General features: G+C 47.2%; 9 protein-coding genes across 9 annotated transcripts; 4 read left to right on the top strand and 5 right to left on the bottom strand.

Moving 5' to 3' along the window:
* Positions 1-47: 47 nt before the first annotated feature.
* Positions 48-1,132, top strand: FTJAE_11863 (aliphatic nitrilase; the record flags this gene model as incomplete). The annotated part of the gene is made up of 2 exons (XM_037344851.1): positions 48-214; positions 271-1,132. 2 exons carry the CDS (start codon positions 48-50, stop codon positions 1,130-1,132), a joined length of 1,029 nt encoding a protein of 342 aa, XP_037201076.1.
* Positions 1,133-1,697: 565 nt separating this feature from the next.
* Positions 1,698-3,026, top strand: FTJAE_11864 (tryptophan dimethylallyltransferase 1; the record flags this gene model as incomplete). The annotated part of the gene is made up of 2 exons (XM_037344852.1): positions 1,698-2,860; positions 2,918-3,026. 2 exons carry the CDS (start codon positions 1,698-1,700, stop codon positions 3,024-3,026), a joined length of 1,272 nt encoding a protein of 423 aa, XP_037201077.1.
* A 1,659-nt stretch (positions 3,027-4,685) lies between these two features.
* FTJAE_11865 (heterokaryon incompatibility het-6) lies at positions 4,686-5,822 on the bottom strand (the record flags this gene model as incomplete). Its single annotated transcript, XM_037344853.1, has 1 exon — positions 4,686-5,822. One exon carries the CDS (start codon positions 5,820-5,822, stop codon positions 4,686-4,688), a length of 1,137 nt encoding a protein of 378 aa, XP_037201078.1.
* Positions 5,823-6,411: 589 nt separating this feature from the next.
* On the bottom strand, positions 6,412-7,137 carry FTJAE_11866 (uncharacterized protein; the record flags this gene model as incomplete). Its single annotated transcript, XM_037344854.1, has 3 exons — positions 6,412-6,479; positions 6,734-6,739; positions 6,795-7,137. 3 exons carry the CDS (start codon positions 7,135-7,137, stop codon positions 6,412-6,414), a joined length of 417 nt encoding a protein of 138 aa, XP_037201079.1.
* A 177-nt stretch (positions 7,138-7,314) lies between these two features.
* FTJAE_11867 (Aflatoxin B1 aldehyde reductase member 3) lies at positions 7,315-8,406 on the bottom strand (the record flags this gene model as incomplete). Its single annotated transcript, XM_037344855.1, has 3 exons — positions 7,315-7,620; positions 7,671-8,294; positions 8,356-8,406. 3 exons carry the CDS (start codon positions 8,404-8,406, stop codon positions 7,315-7,317), a joined length of 981 nt encoding a protein of 326 aa, XP_037201080.1.
* A 732-nt stretch (positions 8,407-9,138) lies between these two features.
* Positions 9,139-10,053, bottom strand: FTJAE_11868 (endo-1 3-beta-glucanase; the record flags this gene model as incomplete). Its single annotated transcript, XM_037344856.1, has 2 exons — positions 9,139-9,219; positions 9,274-10,053. 2 exons carry the CDS (start codon positions 10,051-10,053, stop codon positions 9,139-9,141), a joined length of 861 nt encoding a protein of 286 aa, XP_037201081.1.
* Positions 10,054-11,468: 1,415 nt separating this feature from the next.
* On the top strand, positions 11,469-12,614 carry FTJAE_11869 (uncharacterized protein; the record flags this gene model as incomplete). Its single annotated transcript, XM_037344857.1, has 1 exon — positions 11,469-12,614. The coding sequence occupies one exon, from the start codon at positions 11,469-11,471 to the stop codon at positions 12,612-12,614; it is 1,146 nt and encodes a 381-aa protein (XP_037201082.1).
* Positions 12,615-12,964: 350 nt separating this feature from the next.
* Positions 12,965-14,144, bottom strand: FTJAE_11870 (sphingoid long-chain base transporter RSB1; the record flags this gene model as incomplete). The annotated part of the gene is made up of 4 exons (XM_037344859.1): positions 12,965-13,101; positions 13,142-13,260; positions 13,321-13,395; positions 13,450-14,144. 4 exons carry the CDS (start codon positions 14,142-14,144, stop codon positions 12,965-12,967), a joined length of 1,026 nt encoding a protein of 341 aa, XP_037201083.1.
* An 8,257-nt stretch (positions 14,145-22,401) lies between these two features.
* Positions 22,402-23,772, top strand: FTJAE_11871 (monocarboxylate transporter 12; the record flags this gene model as incomplete). Its single annotated transcript, XM_037344860.1, has 1 exon — positions 22,402-23,772. One exon carries the CDS (start codon positions 22,402-22,404, stop codon positions 23,770-23,772), a length of 1,371 nt encoding a protein of 456 aa, XP_037201084.1.
* Positions 23,773-24,807: the final 1,035 nt, after the last annotated feature.

Below are 24,807 nucleotides of genomic sequence, written 5' to 3' on the forward strand. Positions count from 1 at the left end.
ATACACTCCATCCTTCTTTTCTTATTTTCGGCACAGCATTTCCGAAAATGTCCGCCCCCATCCGAGTCGCTGTCACGCAGGCTGAGCCTGTCTACCTTGACCTTGCTGCATCTGTGAAAAAAGCATGTGGTCTTATTGCCGAGGCGGCACAGAATGGGGCCAAGCTTGTGGCCTTCTCTGAGTGCTGGCTACCCGGTTATCCTGCGTGGATCTGGTATGTTAATGTTTCGTTTACAAACTTGACTTGTGCGTTTTGGCTAATCTCGGTAGGGCTCGATCTGTGGACTTTGAGCTGCAGACGAGATACATCTATAATTCGCTGCCGATTGAGTCTGAGGCTATGGATATGGTTAAAGCAGCTGCCAAGGAAAACTCCATCGCAGTTGCTCTTGGCTTCTCTGAGAAGAGCCCCTCTCATAGCGTGTACATCTCACAGGCTATCATTTCACCCCAGGGCGAGGTCTTGCTGCACCGAAGGAAGATCAAGCCCACTCACATGGAGCGCACTGTCTTTGGTGATGGTACCGGTGCTGATCTGAACAATGTCGTGGAAGTGGACTTTGGGGCTGAACATGGTAAGATCAAGGTGGGATGCTTCGCATGCTGGGAGCACACGCAACCACTTCTCAAGTATCACAGCATCTCGCAGGGTGAAGTGATCCATATTTCCATGTGGCCACCCATTGATCCCAGTATGGGCGTTAACCATCCTGGTCTGTGGAGCATGACGGCCGATGGGTCCCAGAACCTGTCCCAGACATATGCAATTGAGAGCACCACTTATGTGCTTCACTGCACGTCTATATGCACGCAGAAGGGCATCGAAGTTCTGAAGACGCAGGATGGGCTAGCTTGTCGCCAGCCTGGTGGAGGCCATAGTTGCGTTATCGGACCTGATGGGCGACGCTTGACGGAGCCTTTGGGTGACGGAAAGGCTGATACTGAGGGCATTGTCTATGCTGACTTGGATTTGACAAAGGTTGTAGCGACTCGGGGATTTTTGGACATCGTGGGTCATTACAGCCGCCCGGATCTGCTGTGGCTTGGAGTGGACCGCCAGCCTAAGGAGAATGTCATTGCCAAGCAGTACAAGCCTGCAGTGCAAGAGGAGACAGAAAACACTGTATATTGATAGGAAGATCTAGAGTAGTCAGCGGTTATAAATCGGAGCTAGAATCTCTACGTCAGCCAAATATTACCAAATAGAAGCTAGAGCAGCGAACATCTGCATGAGCCTTACTCATCGCCCATGCTCCATGAAACAATTAGCTCATTGCACTTCTCCGAGCAGCTATCCCAAAACGTCAACTCTCTTTCATTATTGTCTCTTGGCGGCAGAAGTGTGGACTTTATGTCATGCGGGATGAGCTGTTTGTCTTACTGAGACACCGATCTGCTTATCACGCTTGTTCCGAAAGGGAACCATGCCGCGATCGGTTAATCATGGCGGAACCTGGAAAGAGACCAATCGTGATGAATCGCGGCAATAATGACAATGTAAACCTGACCCTGGGGGCAACGAGTATTTAGCCCGTATGTGTTTATTGGTGTCCTTTACCTTTGTGCCCTGGCGGCTGAAGCATCATTTAAAACCCGAACCTTACCACAGACAATAGAAACCAAAGGGGTGTCTCCTGGCCATTGATAAAACCTTCCACAAATTTTAAGAGCTTTATGTCATCATTACTCTTACCAAGATGCCTGGAAAAGTGAATCTCCCAGAACTTGGCTCTGGGACCCTCCACCATACCAAGAACAAGGCTAGGACGGCGGTCGACATCCATCAGCAGTACTGGAACCAAACTGTTGGGTCAACGTTAAAGAGATTCCTGGCCAGTTCCGGGTATGACTCCAAAAGTCAATCCCGCATCCTCGACCAGTTCTCAAACCTTGTCGCCCCATCTCTCGGGTCGTCACCCGTGCGGGGAGAGCCAATATGGAAGAGCTTCATGACAGACAACAACTGCCCAGTGGAACTTAGCTGGGACTTCCATATCGGTAATAGCCAGCCAACAATACGATACTCTATCGAACCCATCAGTCTTGAGGCAGGAACAGCTGCAGATTTACACAATGACCGATCTGCTCCAGACTTCAAAAATCGAGTAATCGGAGAATTCCCTGATGCTGATACGACCTTGTTCAATCACTTTTACAACTACTTCAATGGGCGATGGGGCGGCGACAGGCCAGAGGGCCACCGTAGCACTCTGTTCTGGGCATTTGACTTGAAAGAATTTATCATTACGAACAAGGCATATTTCTTCCCAGGTCTTGTTGCTCACGCAAAGGGCAAGTCAACACTTGAAGTCGTAGCGGAAGCCATCACTACTGCCCCGGGTTGTCGACCAGAGAACATCAGCTCCTTCGCTAGCTTTGCTAAATTCGTTCATGAGCGTCAGCACTTGGGCCTTGAAATGGACATGTTGGCATTGGACTTGGTTCCCGTCGAAAAGTCAAGACTGAAAATCTACTTTAGAGACAGGCGAACAGACTTTCGATCAGTCAAAGAGATGATGTCACTGGGAGGCAGGATACATGACGAAGATTTTGATGTTGGGATGAGAAATTTGAGGAATCTCTGGGACGCGTTACTAGGAACGAGTGAAGTGTCTCATGATGTTCCCCTACCGCATAACAACCATCGCACAGCTGGAATTCTCTACAATGTGGAGTTCCGCACGAACAGCACGGCACCAAAGGTCAAGATCTACATACCTGTCCGGCACTATGCGAAGAATGACTCGCAGATCCTTGACGCCTTGGGAGACTTTTTGGCAGATCAGACAAGCAAGCTGCCTGATGTTGCGATCGATTCGGTTTGGGCGAATCGATATGCAGATTGCTTGGACAGTATTTTGTGAGTAATGGGTTACCTTGCATTGAATTAAGAAGCGTCGTGGCTAACAATCACTAGCGGAGCGGAGGTTCTGTCGAGTGGTTTAGGCGTTCACACATACATCGGATGTTCAATACAAAGCAAAGGCGATCTTCGTGTTGTTGCTTATGTTAACCCTCAGCAGTGATTGTCCCACGAAAGGTAATACGGGACCGGTATCTAGTTAGGGGTGCTATGAACGAAATAAATTAGAGATGTGTGCTGGACATTTCTATTGGATAGAAGCTCGCTGTACACTACCATCGATGTTGAAATCGTCCACCAAGTCAGTTGGCCATCCAGGAACGGCAATTGAACGGAAATCGGGATTAGCGTTAGGACTGGCCAAGAATGTGTCCAGATCCTCTTCGCTTGAGATAGGGGATACACGGTTGAGTCTGTGTAGTGTCTTCCAAGCCATCGTCTGCTTTATCCGGGATTCTATGGGCTCCCTTGGAATTCGCATCTGTACCGCCAGGCCTTCTAGCCACAACATCCGTTTCTCCTAAGGCGGCCAAATCATTCGGTGATTTGCCACCATCATGAAAGAGAGGGCATTGTCATGAGCCGAATATTTCTGCCAGAGCATGCAGTGACCTGAAACATTCCTACTCCCTCCGCCATCTTCTTCTCGGGATGCATATTCAGACTGCAGGTCCACTGGGGGAAACACGTCTCCACATCCCCGTCCTAACCTGTCTTTATACCAAATAATGTGTGTATTGTCGAACGATTCTCGGCAACTACAATCATTTTTTGGACTTGATTCAATGCAAGCCTGCCCGGCAAATCGCCATTCGATAACAGGACTGTTCCACCATCCCGAGTCCACTTGTGCAGGAGCCTCTGTGACAGTTACCACGATGTATTCGTCAAGTTCGTCAACTTCAACTTGGGGCCTTAAAGATGCAGGAATGCCATGGCTAAAACAAGCGAGGAACCCAGGCTCGTCTTTGTTATGCTCATTTATCAAACTCATCAGAATGGGCTTGAGCGTGCAATCCGAACCGTGACCAAACCCCAGTTTTTGTTTGAATGACTTTATTCCTGATGGGTCATCAGCCCATAAGTCTAGTGATGTATCGTCGCTGTTTATAACTTCAAGTTGAGTATGGAGAGTATATTGTAGGCTCCTCAGATGAAAATTCTGATCGTTCGAGTCTTTTACATGATGCCGATCCCAATCCCTATCAAGCAAGGGTCTGTAAGGGGTCTCGTAAGCGTTCCACTGTCGTATACTTTCGCGAAGAGACAATCTTTGGTCTTGGAACGCCACATGTCGGCAGATCCCCATAAGCTTATAAGTATGGTTGTCAGTTTCAAGGGACATTACTAGGAAAATAGGGGAACCATTGCCGTCATTCAAGCAGAAAAGATGATCTCGGGTGGGGATAATCAACTCATCGAGCGGAAGGCTTGACAACAAGACCAAACTCGAATGGCGACCTGGAATAATAAATTGATGCCAATCGCTCATAGATCCAACATTTTCCGTCTTTCGAGGCGAGCTTCGAAACTCCAACAAATGTATGAGGTTGATGGATAATGCACCAGTGGACGAGTCAATAGTGGTGCCAAGATACCACGGCGTCCCTCCATGATGCACTTCATCGTCACCAACGATCCTCTGGCTGTTTCCTAATTGCATTCCATCTTCGGAGGAAACACCGTAAGCTGAGAGGTCATGGTCGGGCATCCAGGAGGGGAATTTAGAATAGTTGTGTGAACCAGCGGCAAAACGCACAACATCCAAGTCCCTCAACTTTAGAAGTGCATGTGAAAAGAGCCCAATGACCATCTCCCTGAATTATAAAGAATAGTCTGCGCGGAGATCAGAGTCGGAAGAGTTATCGTTAAGCAAGGAGAGGATTCCAAAGACCCTATCACGCGGATCGGCGCACTGGCACATGCGCGTTGCTCGAAGGATATGAAAGATATTGGTTTTCTGCAATCTCTCTAAACCAACATTTTGGAGCCATGGGGCACTAGTTGAGTTCCAATCCCAGTTGTTATGGGTTTTCATGAATCTCATCGTAGTAGAGTCCATCCAGTATTCTGAATCCCCGATCTGAATTGCTACTCTTCTGGCCAAAACGAGCTCTTGTACAACCCAAACGCGGCTAAAGTACCGCCTGCAAAGGAGCTCGCGGAAAGAGTTAGGCGATATTCCAGTTGATGCTTGAGAGTTGCTCAGGACTAATTCCTTCTGGGCTGGATAACTTGCTGGAATGGATGTTGCCATGTCTGGGCCGAGGTAAACTACGACTCGATGACAATTCTTGTACATTTGTGACATTTTCATCACTTGTGAATCCCTTTCCTCAATGTCGTTCTGATTGATGCAGATGGCGTCAACCCAGACAGCACGAGTGCCTATCGGGAGCCGTAATGACTGCAGCATATACCAGCAGTTCTGGGTCTGCAAAGCAACATCCCAATACCGTCCAATGTACAACGGTCTGCACTTGGAGCTGTCACCATTCTCTCCAGCCCACGTGTAGGATGTTGACTCGTATTGCGGGGATCGGCCATCCTGATGTACCACTAGCTCGGCGTGTACAGGGGCGTAATGATCAGTAGAGGGACTCAGAAAGAGTAGTCTGAACTCGTCTTTTCCCAATTTCGAGGCATAGATGGGAGACTGAACGACCTTTTTGTTATCTCCCGGTTCGATGACATCTAAGCTTTGCTTATTTGCTGATGGGCCGCCATCAAGCTGTACAGCTTTTGTAGGCTGCTGCTGGTACTTTATTGAGCCAGGCCAACGGAGGTTTAGCTGCCCCAGAGGAGGGTCAGGTGGAGGTTGGGTAAAAGAAGGAATAGACCTTTGCTGATTGATGTACTTTTGTATATCGGGGACACTATCGCATGCCTCACAGCGTGGAGTATTACCAGCAATAACAACTCTTGGACTAGAGCAGACTTCTTTATGCCAACGAGGCATTTTGATGTCTTTTCGCTTCAAAAATGGGTAGATTAGGGATTATAGATGCAAATGTCTGTCTGAATCCTGGTGATAATTACCCCGCCTTTGCAGCCTGATTTTCATGATGTGGTCCTTGGGCTGTGTTATATGCAGCGCCGCTTAAGAACCAATAATATCCCTGACATATCAATTTGCCTAATTTGTACTGCGTGGCCTTCTCTTGTAGATTCAATCGCTCTGGCTGAGAGAAGGTTCCCGACGTCAGTAAGTTGTCAACTGTCGAGGCAGTCTAAGCTCAGAAGATCATCCCATTTGGTCCAGTGCCTTTGCTTTCAACTTTTCCTAGGTTTCATGAAATCTTGATCATACCTAGATACCCAAGCCCAATCGCCAATTCGGTCTTCCTGGACACAAGTGAACAGCGTATATGATATAAACTGGCTCAGGCCCAGTGACTGTGGCCCACCAGCTGCCTGGACTATACTCGCTGCCCCATGAATATGTCGTAAAGCCATTGGAATGTTTCCGAGAAGCATCTACACCTGGCTATGAATATTTGCTTCCATACACGAGTCGAATGCAGATTTGGATGGGAATACTTACTTCATCAAATGACAGAACCAAAGCGCTCGAAACCGAGCGAGGACTCATTGACATTGGCTGCATCGCAACGTCCTTTCGCAGTTTTGCCAGGTGCTCCAATTTATAACGAATAGCTATCTCTTCAAATTTGGCCTTTGATTCCACGACGGACAAATGGCGAGAAGAGGCCAAGAGAAACCCTCTGATGAATTCGGCATCTTGCGAAGATATGATAATCCAATTATTTCTAACATATTCGTGGTACTGACGTATGGTCCTCGCTATTGGGCAGTGGGCGCTTAGGTACGGCATCACGATCTTGATATCTGGTTGTTCAATTAGCTTACCATTGACTAGACACAAGGAGCCTCGGAGCCGGTGAGTCCAGAAGATTGAATAATAACTTACAATGGTCGAACATGAAACATTCATCTTCTGTGAGACTTGAAAGGAAGTTGATGTATGGTGATAGCGTCGGTTGATGGATGTGAAGCTCTTCTGTAGGTAGAGTCGCTTGGTGGTATTGGGCCAAGCTCTCAGTTAGAGGCTGGTCTTTTGGGCTCAAGGCTTTCATAGCATGCTTCTTTTCTGTTTTTGGATCATTTTCCATAGCAATCCTTTTTGCTTTTCCAAGTCCGCGAAGCTTCCGTGCTCTGGCGTGTGCCACCTGGGCAGAGTACGAACGAGCTTCGCGTTTTGACTCTCGGAGAGCCTCCGGGCCTGCATTATGCACCACTTGAATGAACTTCATTTTGACAATTTGAAAGAGTTTTCTCTCCCGTGGATGATTTTGCGGCACATCTCACGAGTTATCTGTATACGTCTTTGTATTTTGGCATTTGTCAGCCCGAGTGATGCAGCTGAATATTGATCCTACTTAATAGGGACTAGCGACGGATTTGATAACTAATCACAAAATCCATCTTCTTCAAACATGATATGGAAGAACATCCCCAATCTCCGCATAGACAGCTCCAAGGGCGTCAGCGACATCATCAGGTAGCGGTCCATCCTCAATCGCATCAATATTAGAGTTCAATTGCTCCACGCTCGAGGCACCAATAATGATGGCATCTCCAAGTCTTTGGCTCAGGGCTCCATGGTGCGCAGTCCACCGAAGGGCCGCGGCATGGCCGCTAATTCCGTGTCGAGCAGCTGCAGCCAGCGCCTTCTCCGTGGCCTCCGTGATGGAGGGCTTGAGATAGCGGTCAGAGTACAGACCTCCGAGGAAAAGCTAATAGAAATATTAGTATATGCGTGAATGGATGCATGAGGAGCACGTACAGATTGATCAAAGCGGCCGCCAGGGCGAACGTTCTTATGGTTACCAGCAAAGAATCCAGCTCCAGCAGGACTAAAAGCATAAAAGGCGATACCATGTCGGCGCAAGATTGGAAAAAGTTCCTTTTCGGCGGATCTCGCAATCGGATTATACTCTCCTTGGTAAACGCTGGGCTTGACAAAGTCGTTTTCCTCACAAATCTTGACGATGGTCTCGACCTCTTGAGCCGTATGTTTACTGATACCCCAGTACTTGATCTTTCCTTCTTTATGAGCCTGGTCCATGGCTTCACAGGCTTCTTTGAGGTCAGTCGCCCGGTCGGGCTGATGCAAGTACTCGATATTGATCTGCGGGACTTTCAAGGCAGCCAGGGAATCATTGATGTCTTTGAGGATGTTCTCCTTGGAATGAGCCCCGTCGTGGAAAGAGTTGACCTTTGTGTCAATTATGAAGTTCTTCTCAGGGACGTCTCCGATCTTGGGCTCACTTGTGCCGGGTGCATGAGGCGAGTAGATGCGTGCAGTGTCAAGCTGAGTATACCCTCGCTTGGTGAAGGCTTCGAGGAAGGCAATCACCTCGCTTGGTTCGTGGAAGCGAACCATGGGGTCAGCATTGCCGTCGCCGACCTGTTGGTGAGTGATCAGATATGGGGCAATCTGGAGACTGAAAGAGGGGGATTTGGCCTACGTTTGCTACTCCTAGAACAATATTGATCTTTGCAGGCTTTGACGTAGACATAGCAGCTGAGAGAAAATGACTATGAAGCCTTTGGGGATTGTAATGGCTCTTAAAGGAGATGGGAGTGGAATGGTTCGAAGTTTGATGGTTTTGATGTTCTTCTGTCTTGGACATTTGCTGCTCCTTTATACTTCATTTATCTGCTCGAAGGCTCGATAAGTAATCCGTAGTTACTTCTCGATATCTGATCCTTCCATATTAGGAAACTTCAGCCTATAATAAATTACTAAGCTACATTACAAAATAGGTGTCTTGTCATGATTGCATGTCAGTGCCGAGAAGCCTGGAGTGCGGGCAAATCGTATCACCACTTAGACTATTATTGGCCTAATCCCTGTCATTTTGATCCTCCCTTTTCAGGCAAGATCTTCTTCTCAGCAGAAAGGATTCACGCCAGCGCTAGTAAGCATTCTTCGTAATACGATCCGTTGTGCCAAAGGGTAGATTATGAAACTGAGGTTTACTTAGCCTTCACACACGCATATCAAGGAAAGAAGTACCCTCGCAAGATGGATGTCAGCTTGTAGGAATGCAATTTATATTCTATGCTAGATCTAATAGTAATACACAGGAAACGAATGTGTAGGTATACAGTCATCTAATACATCGGAAAATGCGAAACAAAGAAAAGGTACATGATGGGATATCTCGATGCATGAATGGATATGAAAGCAGAAACGACATATGTCAGTAAAGTAGGTCGAAGTGATGGTGATGGTTATCAAACCAGGCTTAGTTAGTGTAATGGGCTACATAGCCGACTTCCATCATGCTACCATAGCCGTCGCAGGTGTTGCCGTTGGGGTAGCCAGGCTATTGTACTGTCAGTTTATACATAAAATATGTTCAAGGCTCTGATTCACTTACCCAAGTACCGCCAACAGCGACATTGAGGATGAAATACATGGGACTATGGCACAAGGCATTCCAGACTCCCTCGTTGTTGATTCTCGCACCCGAGATCTGGTGGAACTGCTGTCCATCCATGAACCAGGTGATAGTCTCATCTCGCCAGCTGCTCTTGGCACGGTTGAACTCAATTCGCCAGGTATGCCAGTCTTGATTTGGGATACCAATAGTTCCACCGATTCCGGTACCTTCGTTGCAGATGCCGCCAGGGTAGACATCGCAGTGCGTAGTTCCGTATCCGGTCAACTGCCCGTTGACAGTCTCCATGATATCAAGCTCGCCGCAAGATGGCCAGCTACCGCCGTTACGGAGAATGTTTCCGAGCATCCAGAAAGCAGGCCAGATTCCTTGTTTGTTGTTGGTAGAGCATGAGCCGAATCGCAGGTTGGCTTCGGCTCTGGTGATCTTGCCTGCTTGGGGGGTGAAGACATACTTGCTCTCAACACGGCCGGAAGTCCAGCCGTTGAGAGCTGAAGCATCACGCCATGGGACAAGCTGGAGAGTATCTCCGCCGCTTCGTTGGACGTTGCGACTGGATGATGTATATACTTCGAGTTCCGCGTTGACGTTAAGATATCCCGTTATAATGTTCCATCGGCTAGTGTCAGGGAGAGTGCCGGCTGCACCAGTAAAAGGATCCTGCCAGACGCGAGTGAAACCACTGTAGCCTGGGGCATCCCAAGCCAGAGCGGTCGCGGAAAGGGACAAGACTGCTGTAAGAGGTTGCTTGAAAAACATCTTGAAGGTAGTAAGAAGCAGTAATAAGTAATATTCTAATAAGACTACTAGGTAGAGTGCTTAGAATGAAAATGGTGGCGCTGAAACCGTTCAATCTTATAGGATAGGGGGAGCATGGAATATGGTACGTAGATAGCTATAGTTCCTATCTTATTATTCCAGTGCCATGGGTCATATCCATCATGCTAACGGATGCAAGGGCCCGAGATCTCATGGCTCAATGCCGACGGACCTGCATTGACAGCCTCCCGCATGTCATGCTACTAGCGTGTCGATCTAGTGATCGCGTCACTTAGAAGAAGTGAAAACTTCAAGCCAAGGAACAACTTCAAAAGAGAAGTGTATCTGCTAGAAGAACACTTCTCGTGCCCAAGTATCTCAACACAATTATTCTCCATATCCCAAGACATGATCCAAAGTACAGTCACCACTCAACCCTCAATGACAAGAATTTTCGCATCCCTCCCCCTATGATCAAGAAGCGTGACCTATCAGAGCGTTACATCAGTCGCTCGCAAATTTCATGCCCTACAACCCTGCTGGGAGGAATATTTCCCGAGAAGGGAAACTAGCCCGGGCTGGTTAGAGTGATTGGCCCGAGGTCCGGGGATGATGCACCAAAACTGGACTAGAGGTCCAGTCATGACCTTCCAATTCCATTCAGGATAATCTCAATGGTCACTTGATTTGCTAGAGCGTTTGTTTCAGCGCGTAGAGTCTGTCCAGTTACTGGCGAGACAGGTGACCTCCTCATGAGCTTAAGATTAAAAGGCACGAGTCGACGCGTTTCTCATTAGTACCGGTGGATGATCGCAACTGGCAGGTTACATTCAAGTCATTTGTACACTTGTTCATTTGAGATATGCTGTGAGTTAATTCAGTGTCGCTTTGGACGATGAAGTCTCTACCCTCGAGGATGTGGCGATAAGCTTAACCTAATCTCAAAAGTCAATTCAGTGTGATTGAAGTTTATTGCCTGGGTACTATCTGTATGTGAAGCGAATACTAGAGTTGCTGTCAGTTGGACCTGTGATACGTTTACGACAGATCAACATCATCTAACCAATTCTATGACAGTTGCGTTGGCTTGTTTTCACATCATTACTGGTAGGGTACTTGAGTCTGGAATCGTGGCGGGGTTTGCGATCGACCTGCTAAGACAGTACTAGACTTATCTTAGACTATACTTGTTATCGGCGGTAGCAGCACCAAAATTAGACTGATATATGGCCTTGGCCTGTAATTTTCCCCTCTACTCCCGTACAACACTAACGCAACGACTCCGCCATCACCCAGCAGATTCAAGGCTGACAGCAACGCCCCAATCCTCCTCGCTTATCGTTATCAATATCTTTGCAGCGTCATCTTACACAAACCGGTTTCTAGACATCTTGCTTTTACGAAGCCATGCAAACATGTCCAATAACTCACAATCACCAGCAGAGGTCACCGGCCCAACAGCATTCTGGATCCTTGCCTCTCTAGCATCAGCAGCAGTAGCTCAACCGTCGGGCAATCGAAGAAGAGACAATGACATCTTCGGAGGCAACGTCGATATCGTTCGCTCCATCCCCGCCGTTTGTCTCATCGATTCAATTTTCGACTTATTTGTACTGGCGGGAGGTATTTCCAGATTTTTCTCATCACATAATTCTACTCAACGAACTCTTCGCAACTCACCAAAGGCGACTGGCCTGGTCGTCCGATCAGCCTTGACGATATTTACAGTCCTGCCTCAGACCATCAAAGTCTTTAGTCTCGAGGGCGTACCTGCGACGCAAATATGTGCATTCATCTTCTTCTTTGGCACTATTACCAAGCTCCTGGTATCCATTTGTGGATGGGAGCCGGAAGGGAACCCCCAAGAGAAGGACAATTCAACCTCAACTGACGTCTTCCCGTCCTCAGTACGCCAGGCGCCATTCGAGTTCTGGATATGGTTCAATATAAGCCGACAAGCCTCCTTCAAACTTTCTTCCGATCTAGAAAATGTTTGCGACTGGGCCACGATAGTTGTTAGCTCCTCTATGGTATTGCAGGTCGGAATATGGATTGCGTATCTGCTCGCACGACGACGCCTAGACCTCTCTCGTTCATTGTATATAGTACCGATGCGAGGCTTTTACTTGCTCATAGTGGTCCTTGGGCTTGCAAGACAGCCTTCTTCGAGGAATACGTCGCAAGCGACGATCAAGCCGCCACCGAGGTGGATGGACGTATTCAATTATAGTTCGGGTTTAATTATCTGTACGGGCATTGTCAGCATAGCCATCGCCAAGCTATTGGAGTCGATCGGAACTCTCGTAGCATTGGTGTTGTCTCGTGGTAGCTTGGAAGACGAACAGAGCGATCAACCGGAGGTACAAACCATCTCGAGTGGAGATAATGTTGAAGAGCAACATGAGAGCAGGTCCCGGATCTTTGCGGGTAATCCTGGAGCATGGCTGGGACGAATAGGCGTTGCCCCAGATCAATTGGTTGTGCGGGGCCTCAGGTTGAACACGACCGCCACTACAAGTATTGCGCTGACAGTGTTCAATCTTATCACTACTGTCTTCTAGTCTTCTACTATCTCGTGTACTTTGATGGGACTAGGACAGCAAACCCCACATGGACAAGTGTCTTAGGTTAGGGTTAGAAGCTTTGGCTATTTTACAGCATGCTCTGGGACTGTTAGTTTAGGCCAAAGGGTATTACGATGCGCAAATGGAGCAGTGATAGTCTAGCTGAGCCGCTGATATACACTTCTATCTCTAAAACAGCCATAAGTTACACAAAAACATGGTTCATGAGAATGAGAACGGTAAACATAAGAAAACCGTCAAGAACACCAAACTACAACCACCATTGACGGTGTTGTATATCCCCTACTCTTAACTGTGATATCCTCTCATCCTTGAGCGTGTATTCGCTACAACACGTCGCCGAACTCAGTAGTCGGAGGGCTCTCGTCGATGCTCTCGCCGAGGTTCGTATCGTCCTGCAGGTGACCTACGTGATCTGTTTGACGGTGATCTGTGTGATCTGCTTGAATGTCCTCTCCGCGATCTATCTGAAGGTATTCTGCCAGATCCATCTCGAGATGTACTCGATTCGAGATCCATGAGTCTGACTGACTTGGATCGATGGTCGGCACCGCCATGGATTGCGGTAGCGTAGATACCAGGATGGATGACGGAGAGCAAAATGACTGATATGGCGATCATACTAACAAGGATTTAATGTTAGAAAGGGGTCAATTGAAGGCAAGAGATAGACTTGACCTACCAGCCATCGAGGATCATGAACTCAACCTCTTGTCGCATCATGCGTCCGCCGACGCCGCCAGCCAACTCGGGGATTCTAGAGCTGTTAAGCAAGGGTGTGCTGTTATGCGTATAGGATGATGCCACTTACCGGTAGATACAACGGGTGAGAACGAGAAGGAATACAACCGTCAGAGAGATCAGAAAGATGTTGAGGTCTTTGGGTAGATGTCGAAAGACACTTCCACGTTCTCGACGCATACGCAAAGCAAAGTCAGCAGCAAGAATACCTGCAATGGCCATGACGACGGCCTGAAATGATACACCAAACACCATGATCACCCTTCCAACAGTTCCAAGAGAAGGATACTTCTCCGTCATCGACGCCATGACACCACCAACACACTGTGAGAAGAACCCCAGCATGTCAGCAGTGACGAACGGCCACGTCCAAAGTCTCGCTGGAAGCTTGGTATACTGTTCCCCAAAGTACTGTACTAAAGCACGAAGCGTCATGTAAAGCGCTGCAGCAAGGAACGATGGACCGACCATCAGAAGCACGAACTGGATTGACGTAGCCGCGCCGTCCCACGGGTTCTTGGACATGAGAATTCGGCCGGCGTAACCGCAGCATTCGAGCAGACTGCCTATAAGGACGAGAATGGTGTAGCCTTTCCAGAGACGCCAGTAGCGGATGAGGAAGTAGACTTGGACAAGGGTGCAGATACTGAAGATGACGCCGAAAAAGGCGTTGCCGCCCATGTTCGGGACATAGCCGTAGATGGTGTCCTCGAGGGGACAGTCGGGAGAAATCTTCTCACATCGTTCTCTTTGAGTATTGTTCATCTTAATAGCCGGATGCTTGAAACAGAGTATGAAAGGTGAGTTCAACGAAAGGTTGGAAGTCGAGGTTCGTCAGTCGTCGGATGGGATATAATGCTGGCTTGTTATGAAGATTTATTAGTTCTTAGATTGGAACAACACGGCGATTTTATCTTCGGCAGTCAATAATGATCGGCATCGGAAATCCCGTTGAGTACATCAATGTGGCAATGAAAGCAAGTAAACCGCTTCTCCCTGGAGGGCTGTGCCATTCAACCTTATATCGAATGATGAGACGGCGGTATCGGGATCCCGGATCGTCAATATTATGCTTAAACTTAGACATAAAGCCACTTGTGCAGGCTGGGCGTCAATTTTAGAGGTCCATGATTGGCTTGTTGGTCGACGCCAAGGGCCAGCCATTGGTCAGACGCTGTCTCGGGATTCCGAGAGCCTTAATTGAGATGATGTCTACGCGTCCTCATTTTACGGAAACAGAATTGGATATATCATTATGTGGCTAGAAAAATCTAAGGTTCATGCTGATCTTTATGCGTTGACTATTTGATCGGTTCCGGGGAAGGATGTCGAAGTTAGTGAGGTGTATGCGTGGCAGATGAGCGAGCGGCTTACAGGATATTCACATCCAATCCTGGATACAATCAAGAGAGGCCCTAGAAGGGAGCCAACAAAGATTTCAACAAGGAAGACAGAACGAACCACGTAAATAGGGGGGAGTGCATTGATTGGTGAGCTTGTCTGCTGGACCGGCGCTTTAACCAACATATGGAATCCCTTTGCCTTGTAAGACAACAGAGAGCGCCGGCTTCTGATTCCCAGCGGACACGGATTTTCCCGAGTAACGTAAGGCTTTTGCTCCAGCTAGTTGCACAGTGAATCACCAGCATGTATGGTATGCCACTACCAATCAGAAGCAATCGACGGCGTATATGGATACTATTCTCATACTGCTAAGATCAATCACTGAGGCCGCCCAGGTACATAAATCGCAATCACTTCTCATCTCTACAAGAAAGAAATCTTCTATTTCTTATAAAAGCTAATTAAAGGAAGTCAGCATTACTGATGTGCCACATGATAGCTGTGACATACATCTGCGCTAAATGCAGGGGAGTATTAGACACCGAGCGAGATATTAGGCGATGCAGACACGCCAGAGCAAGATCACGTCGCCATAGATGTGCCAGTCGTTACTCCACACATAGGTCGGAAGACAGGGTGCTGAATTGGTGGTATTGTGAAACTTGCGTTGCACCGTACTACGCAGCGGAGGAAGAAAATGATGGGTACCAAATTTGGTAATGCTGTGATGCAATGGCGATGCTGGTCTAGACCGTGGTAGTAACGTCGATCTCCCTGCTAGAAAAAAAGACGCACATGAATGCTGTAATACAAAAGGCTTTAATGATGCAGCGATCTTTGTTAGACTCAGAATCTGTCAAACAGCATATGTTGAGTGATATTCCTGTGGATACAAACAGGTCCTCATTCACTCATCATAAGATTTGGAAACAAAACTTTTCTGGCCTCTGCACTGTCAACTGTTGGTTATTCACCATATTTCTACAAGTATATTAACCTATAGTACTGGAGGTCCAAAGACCATTTCCTCTCAAATCAATCTTCATATACAATCCTCAATATCAAAGTAAAACAACAGAATTAACAGAAAGTACCAACCACTAAGTAACAGAATGTGTCATATCGTTAACGTCACTTTCCGTTGCTGCCGCTGTCGTTGCATCACCAGATCCAAGCAGGATTATGCAAAATGTGCAGAAAACCCCAACCCCAGTCTGCCCATCTGCCCGCCACACAAATGCACGTCAAGTGAGGTCAACCGGCCAGTCTTTTGGATGGAATGTGACGCGTGCTCTAGAGAATATCAAGCGTGGTATACGGCTCAGCAAGCTGGATTCTACTATGAACCCAATCCGCCATTTGAGATGATCAATATTTGAAGCTGAATCTTATGACCTCGGAAATGAGAGTTAGTCACGGACTCTCTTGGTGTATAAAAGCAGGCTAGCTAAGACAGGTAGTCGGTTTCTTTTCTTTAAATAAACTCACACCAACCGGACTTATCAAATTCTCAAAGTCCACATTATAACAAGCCAGAAGAGTGAAAGATTATCTTGAGAATGTGTGTCATTGTTAAATCTACTTATACGTGCTCTCGGTGTGGGAGAATCACACTTGAAGAGGAGCGTCGCCATTGTTGTGCGCAGGCTATAGCACATGGGAGAGATTGCGACAGGAGCTCTTGCGAGCAACGGAGCGCGAACTCGGTAACACCTTGGCAGCAGTGTAGATCCTGCATGGCCGAGTACAACGCGTGGTTGGCTGCTCAGCGACAGGGACACTATTATCAGCCTAATCCACCATTCTATTAGTTTACAGGTAGAACCCTAATCGTACAGAATTCACTGCTTGTCCATTTTTTCGGGAACGGGCCACATGCCTTTTTGATCGTCTTATGTGCCATCGTTATCATAGAAGCGTTTCTAGTGATGCGTAGATGTTGCTCTGTCGTGATTAAATGAAGCTTAAGCTATACATATAAAAGCTTTTAAACCCTACCATACTCTGCCCATAACCACCAGCAACCGAGAACAATTATTCTCTTCTCAAACTACAGACTGAGTTTATTCGAGCAGTGGAGCTTACCTCAAATAAGGGATCTTGGTAATGTGCTACAGGACGGCTATATTCTACAAGTGTGAGCGCTGCAATAAAGATCTCGGTTTCGAAGTTGATATTACGAGATGCATGACAGCCCTACAGCAAGGCGTCAGCAGCTGCAGCAATACTACCTCGATGGCACCGGTCTGGAGAACAAAACCCTGGACCAGTTGCTCGGCATGTACAAGAGAGTTCGATCAATGGCAGACAGATTTAAGACGGGGATGGCCCGTTCCTGACCCTTATCCTCCATTCCGACGCTACTGACTTGACGTTCATAACAGGGTATAGATTCTTCTACAGTAACAAGGCTCTTGATTAAGCTCTCTAACTTAGATCCCACTTTGAGCATACCAGTTATTCAGTGAATAAATAAATAATTATAGACTTAGAGATGTTGCGTGAGCTGTTGCATCCTTGGTAGCGCTGGCAACCACAGTGAATGATCAAGTGCTCCTTTTTTTCAGTGATGCAGTGTTGAAAGCAGATTTAGTGATCAGTAATTTATAGCAGAAGCTGAGACATGAATTGCATATTGCCCACCTTCACCACTACTCAGTGGAGTCATCTCAATGGCATCACATATCATTATCCTAACAAATCGATCGCTCCAGAACGGCAAATAGCTAAATGATATCAACACTTACTAATCACTGATCTTCAAAGTATATATAAATCTTATCAGCATTCTTTAGAAAGTCTTTTCTCATTTAGAACAAGGAAGAATCCCCGTTCGCTTAGATCCATTAGGACGCTACAACTATCTGATCTCGATTCTCATCAAACTAGAGAATCCCTCCAATCTAAAGGATCAAGCCCCGATATGTGCCGAGTCAAAGATACCCTCCACCTCTGCGAACGCTGCAAATGTCAGCTGAGCTCTAATATCGAAGCCAGGCGATGTCCTAAAGCCAGAGAGAGAGGTATTTATGTTTGCCTAGATGCGAGGTGGACAACCCCTTGGGAGATTTTGGAGCCGTATGAAAACTGCGAAACATGTCGTGCGGACTTCTTTCTCTGGAAGTTGCGTGTAGATGAGGGTGATGACGTTCCAAGACCTGATCCACCTTTCCCTGGGTATGAGAATTACGGAAAGTGAGATTCTAGATAGCCTGGAAGAAGAGCCTACCTTAATATGATAGCCTTCAATATACCAGAAATACACTAATATGGGCGCATCCTGTCGTAAATCATGCCTGATTAATTGGCGAGCTACTATGAAGAGGCTGATTCACTGATTGAGATTAAATTGCTTTCTAGTAGATATTGTGTAACATGAGTTAATATTGCTCAGGTGGTGAATCACACTATTGGAGTTATGCAATATAGCGCGCCTATACTAGCTAATCCGTTATGTTACACTTTTGATACAATCTTGATTTGATCAGCGTGATTGTGAAACTTGAGTTACATATATAAAGAAAGGTAACGCTTGCTGTATTCAGTGAAACGCAAATTCTTCTGGGATACAAACTTCTCACCGCGAATCACTGATGGTCTCCAAGGATATCTACTTCGTCAATCTCGGAACCTGGAACACTTTCTCTCATTCGCCAACGGTTCCATCACAACCAATATCACTCCAAGTAAATATAATATCGCTAAACATATCAACGCGCCGATATGTGTGTCTGTGTCACCACTTATTTCCGGTGCTTACGGTGTGCCCGGGTGATACGTAGCGAGTACGGCACCCATAGATGCGCGAGAGCAGCTGCGGAGGGCAAATGGCGTTGTAGTCTGGAGGATTGCACCGACGGGGCAGTAAATCGGCTTTTGAGATGGCAGGAATGCGATGTGTGTGAGAGAGAGTACGATCGGTGGCAGGCAGCTCTGAGGGCGGGAAGACGCTACTATCCTCACCCACCCTTTTCCTAGAGTAGCAATGCTAGGATGGGCATTATTGGGGTTTGGGCTGTCAGCCTCCGGGAGTAGCCTAAGTCTCTTATGGTAGAGATCAGACATATTTTTCTATGGCCTTGATGTAACGTTAGCTAAGTGACAGCTGACCTAATGAGGAGCTTCTCCTATACTGCGGGTTCAAAAGACATAAAATGTGTTGTTTTACCCGTGACGCGGCTCTTTAGCTGCATGAAGCCAGCATAGAAGGTCCTAAGGTTCGAGAGCGAGAGTAACGTACGGCTGTTGCGTACAGCTACAACCCTAACCTCGAATCCAACGAGTTACTTCTGGCGTTGATACCATCGCCTCCACATTTATAAACTCCCTGAACATTGTACGGTAATAGTCTGAGCAGTTACACATATAGAACTCACTGTTTCTGAACATGGTATCCTGGCAAAGATCCAAAAGCTCACATATCACCTGTCTATCGCCGTGATTCTGTAAAATCTGACTTCATATAAGCTAGTGCCTATCATGTTTGAGACTCTGGGAATGTACCTGAACCAGGCATTAATAGCTTACTTACATTGGTCAGCTATGTTGGGATCTATACCATACGGAAGATCCCAGAGGCTGTGAAGTTAAGACGCTGATCCTGATGCGCTGTTAACAAGCCATGGCCTTTGGATCATAAATTTTGCTACACTGTAGTGCTGAGGTATCTGATATCGATACATTGTCGCTGCGAATCACTGACCTTTCCCAAGTATATAAGCCCGTCATCTTAGCCTCAAGAAGGTCTCTCTGTCCTACACCAACACTAACACTACACTCTATTGAAGTTCTATACCACAATAAGTTCAGTTTAAAATCTTCCATATATCACTAGCTCATCATGTGCTGGCTTACAAACATTACTTATCGCTGCAGACGGTGCCACATGTCGACAGGCGTCGACCTTGAAATACGTCGATGTGAGAAGGCTCGCAGGGCTAACAAGCAACGTTGTGATTTGAGCAATTGCTCCGAAGTTGATCAGAATAGGAGTTCCACGTTTGATCATTGCACAACATGCGTGGCTCAATACAATGCCTGGATTGCTTCAGGCAGATCATATACACCAGACCCCCCTTTCATCTAGCGCCCTAGAGATTTGACGGCACGCACCGAACTGACTGGAATACGTTTGTTGGACTAGGCTCGTAGAGTTTGTTAGAAACCGGCTATGATGATGGAGTTGGTATCAGATAGCTGAAATAAAGACCTTCGTATTGCTAGCCTTTAAGTACTGTGACATCTAGAAAAGCTTTGATGAATAACACATAGTGAATGCGATTATGAAGGAAATGCGATGTCAACATCTGACTTTGACTCGCTCTTGTGATGGTTAGTTCGATAGCTGAAACAGCTAGTCGATCAAGGAAGATGTGATAATCTCGCTTCGTTTATGCGGCTCACTATAGAGCCATCGCTATGGAATACTGTGAGGAATGATGTAAAGTATGAGATTGTCGTACTGGATGGCTGTCTTTCATTAACTACCATCACTACTTGCTTCTACTTCCGCTGCTGAATAAATCTTTACAACGCTTACAGTCAAGCAAGGGAATGGCGCAGCATTCTCTGCTGCTGGTTGAAGTTAACGTTACAGCTGTAATACTTGTTGATGTCTATTCACCGAGTCTAGATTTTATATCTCGTCCTGTATAATGATTCACCGTACTGCTCTTCAATAGCCACCAAGTCCTATAATTGGAGTTAAGTCAGTATCCATGTCCTAATCCATCACGCATGGTACATCACAAAAAGGGGACTATAAATTCTAGCGCTCAGTGTCAACTTATCTCTCTAACGATACTCTTCCAGAATAGGGACATCTTATCCACCAACGAAGAGTTTGTGTTCAAGAACATTACCTACGCCAGTGATAACATGTGTATCCGAGAGATAATATACTGTACTGCCTGCGAGCATACCGAGACTTTGAAGTGGATATACTGCCCATCATATTTAGGACTAACTAGTTCAACGACGTTCCGTTCTCCGTCATGGGTGATCAACGGGGAAATGAAGACTACCGTAGGCGGCAGCTTTACTCCTGAGACCTGCCCGAATCCAGAATGCCCTAGCAAGCAAAAGGCTGAGGAGGAGGACACAAAGAAGGCGGAGGAGAAAGTGATAGGGAAACAGCCTGAAGGTGACAAGGAGAATGAGAAGCAACATGGGAATGAGCCTGAGACCTAATTCATTTGTTCAGCAGATGGTAGCACCTAGTTAATTATTTAGTAGCACGATGTAAAGCTAAACTCGGGCCTTCTGGATGACTTAGTATTAGAATACTGATCCTCTCTTAATGTACCGATTTGAACGGGTTTTTCTAGTCTATATCTGTTCAGCGCCACTTACCATTTAATGTTCGGCACGTCTTTGTATAAATTCAGGTCTTTGGCCTCCACAAATGAGCTAAATCCTGCTCTTACTTAATATCTACATAATTTCAATACTGGCCATTAGAACCCCGAAGTGAACGACACCATGTATATAAAGGATGTTAAGTATTGCACGGCTTGTGGCTATATGGAGTTTGTTAGATGGGACTATTGTCAGCCTTATATACGCGGCGCCGATGTTCAAGAACGGATACGCATTCTCAGAGGAGACGCGCCTTCTTACGGGTGGCATCTCATGCCAGGAGTACCGGACTGGAGTGTGTACGTGTTGGTAGTCTTAACAGCTGAGACGTGCCCTAACCTAACATGTCCAAGCAAGAAGCGAGAGGAAAAGAAAAAGGAGAGTAACAAAGAGTCGAAGTAGGAGTTTCACATGGCCAAAGGATATGTTCGGGGTGAGCCCTTTAGACACATTTAGTAATGTGACTGGAATGTATTTCGGTACCACTTTATCCTCAGGATATCATATCACAGAGCTCTGCCACACATTGGTTAGAGCTAGTGATTTGTCGGCAGCGGAGCCCCATTTATATGAAGATACGGGCCTACGGGGTTCATTGTGCTTTGGGAGCGGAATTCCGTACGTGAATAGAAGACCTTGTCCGGCGGAGCTCATGACACCACAACGCAGAGGATATCATTGATTCGCTGTTACTGTTCCGCGACAATATCTCCTTCCGGTTGGTCGCGTAGACCGTGGTGTGCCGTGATCAGAATCAAGTTCTTGCCATTCAACATCGTGTACTTGCTAGACAGACTAGCAATCTGCCGCCTCCAAGCTTATGTCTCATAGCATCGTGGTGGCATGTGCTGACAACCTTTAGAGCATGGTATTTCTACAACTTGCGCAATAATATCTATCTCTGACCGAAGAAACCCTAATCAGAGCTAAGTTTGAGATTGAAACAAACCACCACAGTTGGTGATCTTTATCAGATGTTATACTGGAGTCAATTGATGGAATGCCACGACTTAGATCTGTGAGCACAAAACATTTAACCCCGCGTTGAAGCCATATTAGGAAAGAGTTTATCGGCGGTGAAAGTATGTCTAACTTGACTGGGACGATGGCTGTCCATGTCCAAGATAAAGGCATGTTGAATGTCGTCATTGCTTATGCTTCTGCTTATGCGCGCGCCCTTCGTCTGCCATGCCCAGAAAGTGCGCCCTTCATGTGATGACGATATAATTCGGCGTCAATTCTCGCTGCATCAATTGCGTTTTACCTATGTACCTTATAATACTCTCACTCCTCAAAGTGGAAGTGACCCATCATCGTCAAAATGGCCACAAACACAGTCGCAGAGTCCGCCACAACATCCATCATGGATCCATCACGCCAAGGCGACGCTATTGAGATGTCCTCGCTGAGCCAAAGTCGACTCAATACAACTGAAGATTCAGCGGGAAACGAGGAAGAACCACCAGAGAATGCCACGAGTGCAATTCCTGATGGCGGATATGGCTGGACAATTGTCGCATCGTGCTTCACTCTACTCTTTTGGATAAATGGATACACTACGGCATGGGGAGTGTTGCAAGCTGCCATTGTTCAATCGCCTCGACTCCATACTAATATTCGAACCATTACATTTGTTGGGAGTTTGTACATGGCTTGCATGGTCGCGTTTGGCTTGATATCGGTCAGGTTGTCAAGAGAATATGGCATCCGGATCACCAGTCTCGTGGCGACAATCTTCTTTGGATCAGGCTTGATCATCACCAGTTTCACTCTTGAGCATCTCGCCGGGCTTTTCTGTATCGCCGGGCTACTCGTCGGGTTGTCAACGTCGCTGCTCTACACTGCGACAAACACTATGCCCACTCAATGGTTCAGCCGTAAGCTCGGTACAGCTAATGGGATCGTCAAAGCTGGAGGAGGTGTTGGCGCAACTGTGCTTCCTTTGGCAACCCAAGCGATGATCGACAAGGTTGGGCTTCAGTGGACTTTCCGAATTCTCGGTGTTTCGATTCTTGTGACAGGAATACCGTGTGCCTATCTCCTCACAGAGCTTAGGCGTGGTGCAACAACCTCGAGATTCGACTGGTCACAGCTGAAGAGCATGCCATTTCTAACTCTCACCATGTCGGGCGCTGTCGGAGTCTTCGCTCTCTTTGTGCCACCGTTCTTCTTGCCAGTATTCGCGAGGTCGATTGGTCTCTCGGCTTCGACAGGCGCTGGCCTCGTCGCAGGCTTCGGTGCATCCACAGCCGTTGGTCGTCTCTTCGGAGGATGGATCTGCGACCGCATGGGTGCTTTCAACTCTCTGGCTCTTGCAGCTCTTATTAACAGTGTGTCCATGCTAGCAATCTGGCCCGTCAGTTCATCTCTCCCCCCACTCTTCGCCTTCGCCATTATCAACGGATGTGCGAACGGGAGCTTCTTTGTTGCACTGCCGACAGCTGTAGCTGCACTTGCGCCCGGATCAGCTGCTGCGTCTATCAGTCTCATGACGTCATTCTGGACACCAGGATATTTGATGGGCGCGCCTTTGGCGGGGATTTTGATTGATGCTGCGGGCGCGTCGGAGGCTTCGTCGATTGAGCCTTATAGAGCGGCCATCTTTTACGCGGCTGGTGTTGGGTCTGCTGCCACGTTTTTGATCGTCGTGTCGAGGCTTATGTTAAGTAAGAAGTTGATCAAGAGGTTGTAGTTCATCAAAGGCTTTTGTGAATAATGACAATTACTGAATGAGTCTACATACAATAGAGGGCCAAGTGGTTTCTCTTCTGAGGGCGTCGCTCCATCCATCCGTACAGCGCTTGAGTTGTTTTTTCCAGCAAAGTTTTGACGCGCTCGAATCATTTGCTTGAGCCGCGCTGAACGCGTCTCGGTATCTTTTCTACTTACGAGCCATCTCCGGAACCTTTCATTTCTTCACACTTACAACACCATCTTAATATCAACCACGCATCCACGTCGCTTCGAGGTATCTTATCCGTTGGTCGCATACCATGTCTTCTGGCAATAGCCCTCCAGCGGCCTCGAATCAGCCCCTCAATATCAGCTTGCTTTGTGAAGATGCGCCCACGACAATCCTCTGTCGAGAGATCGAAGACATTGTTGGAGAGTTGCCCTGGCTCTAGTTGGGAACAGCGGCACCTGACATTATGGAACTTTCGTGGCTACAGAGTCTCCATCTAATCCTCACGCGAGTCATTGGCGCCTGTGATCAGAGGAGTGATTGGAGGGCGCTGGCGGTGGCCGACGTCAGGCATACCCTCGAATGTCTAGCCGAGAGGCGTGAAGCCTCTGGGGGTCAACGGGTAGTTACCAAAGACCATCTCATCAAGGCCAGTCAATACTAGGACGTCCGCATTCTCGTTTCCAATGCGGACTATGATGAGCCAGGCCCTCCTGGCAGTGACTTCTTTCGCGATTACTACGACGATGCCACCAGAACAGGCATTACAGAATCACCTAAACCCCATCTGACAACCAATCGGGTCCAAGTTCCTCAACGTCAACGAAGGGACAAACAGACAGCCAGGACCCTGCGACACGTACCATCAGGACTACTGCTGTTAGCAAGCGCAAGACGCGCGATGATCCTCCTACTACAAATTCTATGGCTGGGAGTCGAAAGACACGAAGGTTTAATTGATGTGAGTATGAGACTACACAAAATTTGACTAAATTCTCTAACAGCGGCCCGTCAAATAGGATCGGGTAGACAGCCTTTGAAGTG

Source organism: Fusarium tjaetaba (genome assembly GCF_013396195.1).
Source record: "Fusarium tjaetaba strain NRRL 66243 chromosome Unknown NRRL66243_c0000304, whole genome shotgun sequence".
In the NCBI taxonomy this organism is placed as follows: domain Eukaryota; kingdom Fungi; phylum Ascomycota; class Sordariomycetes; order Hypocreales; family Nectriaceae; genus Fusarium; species Fusarium tjaetaba.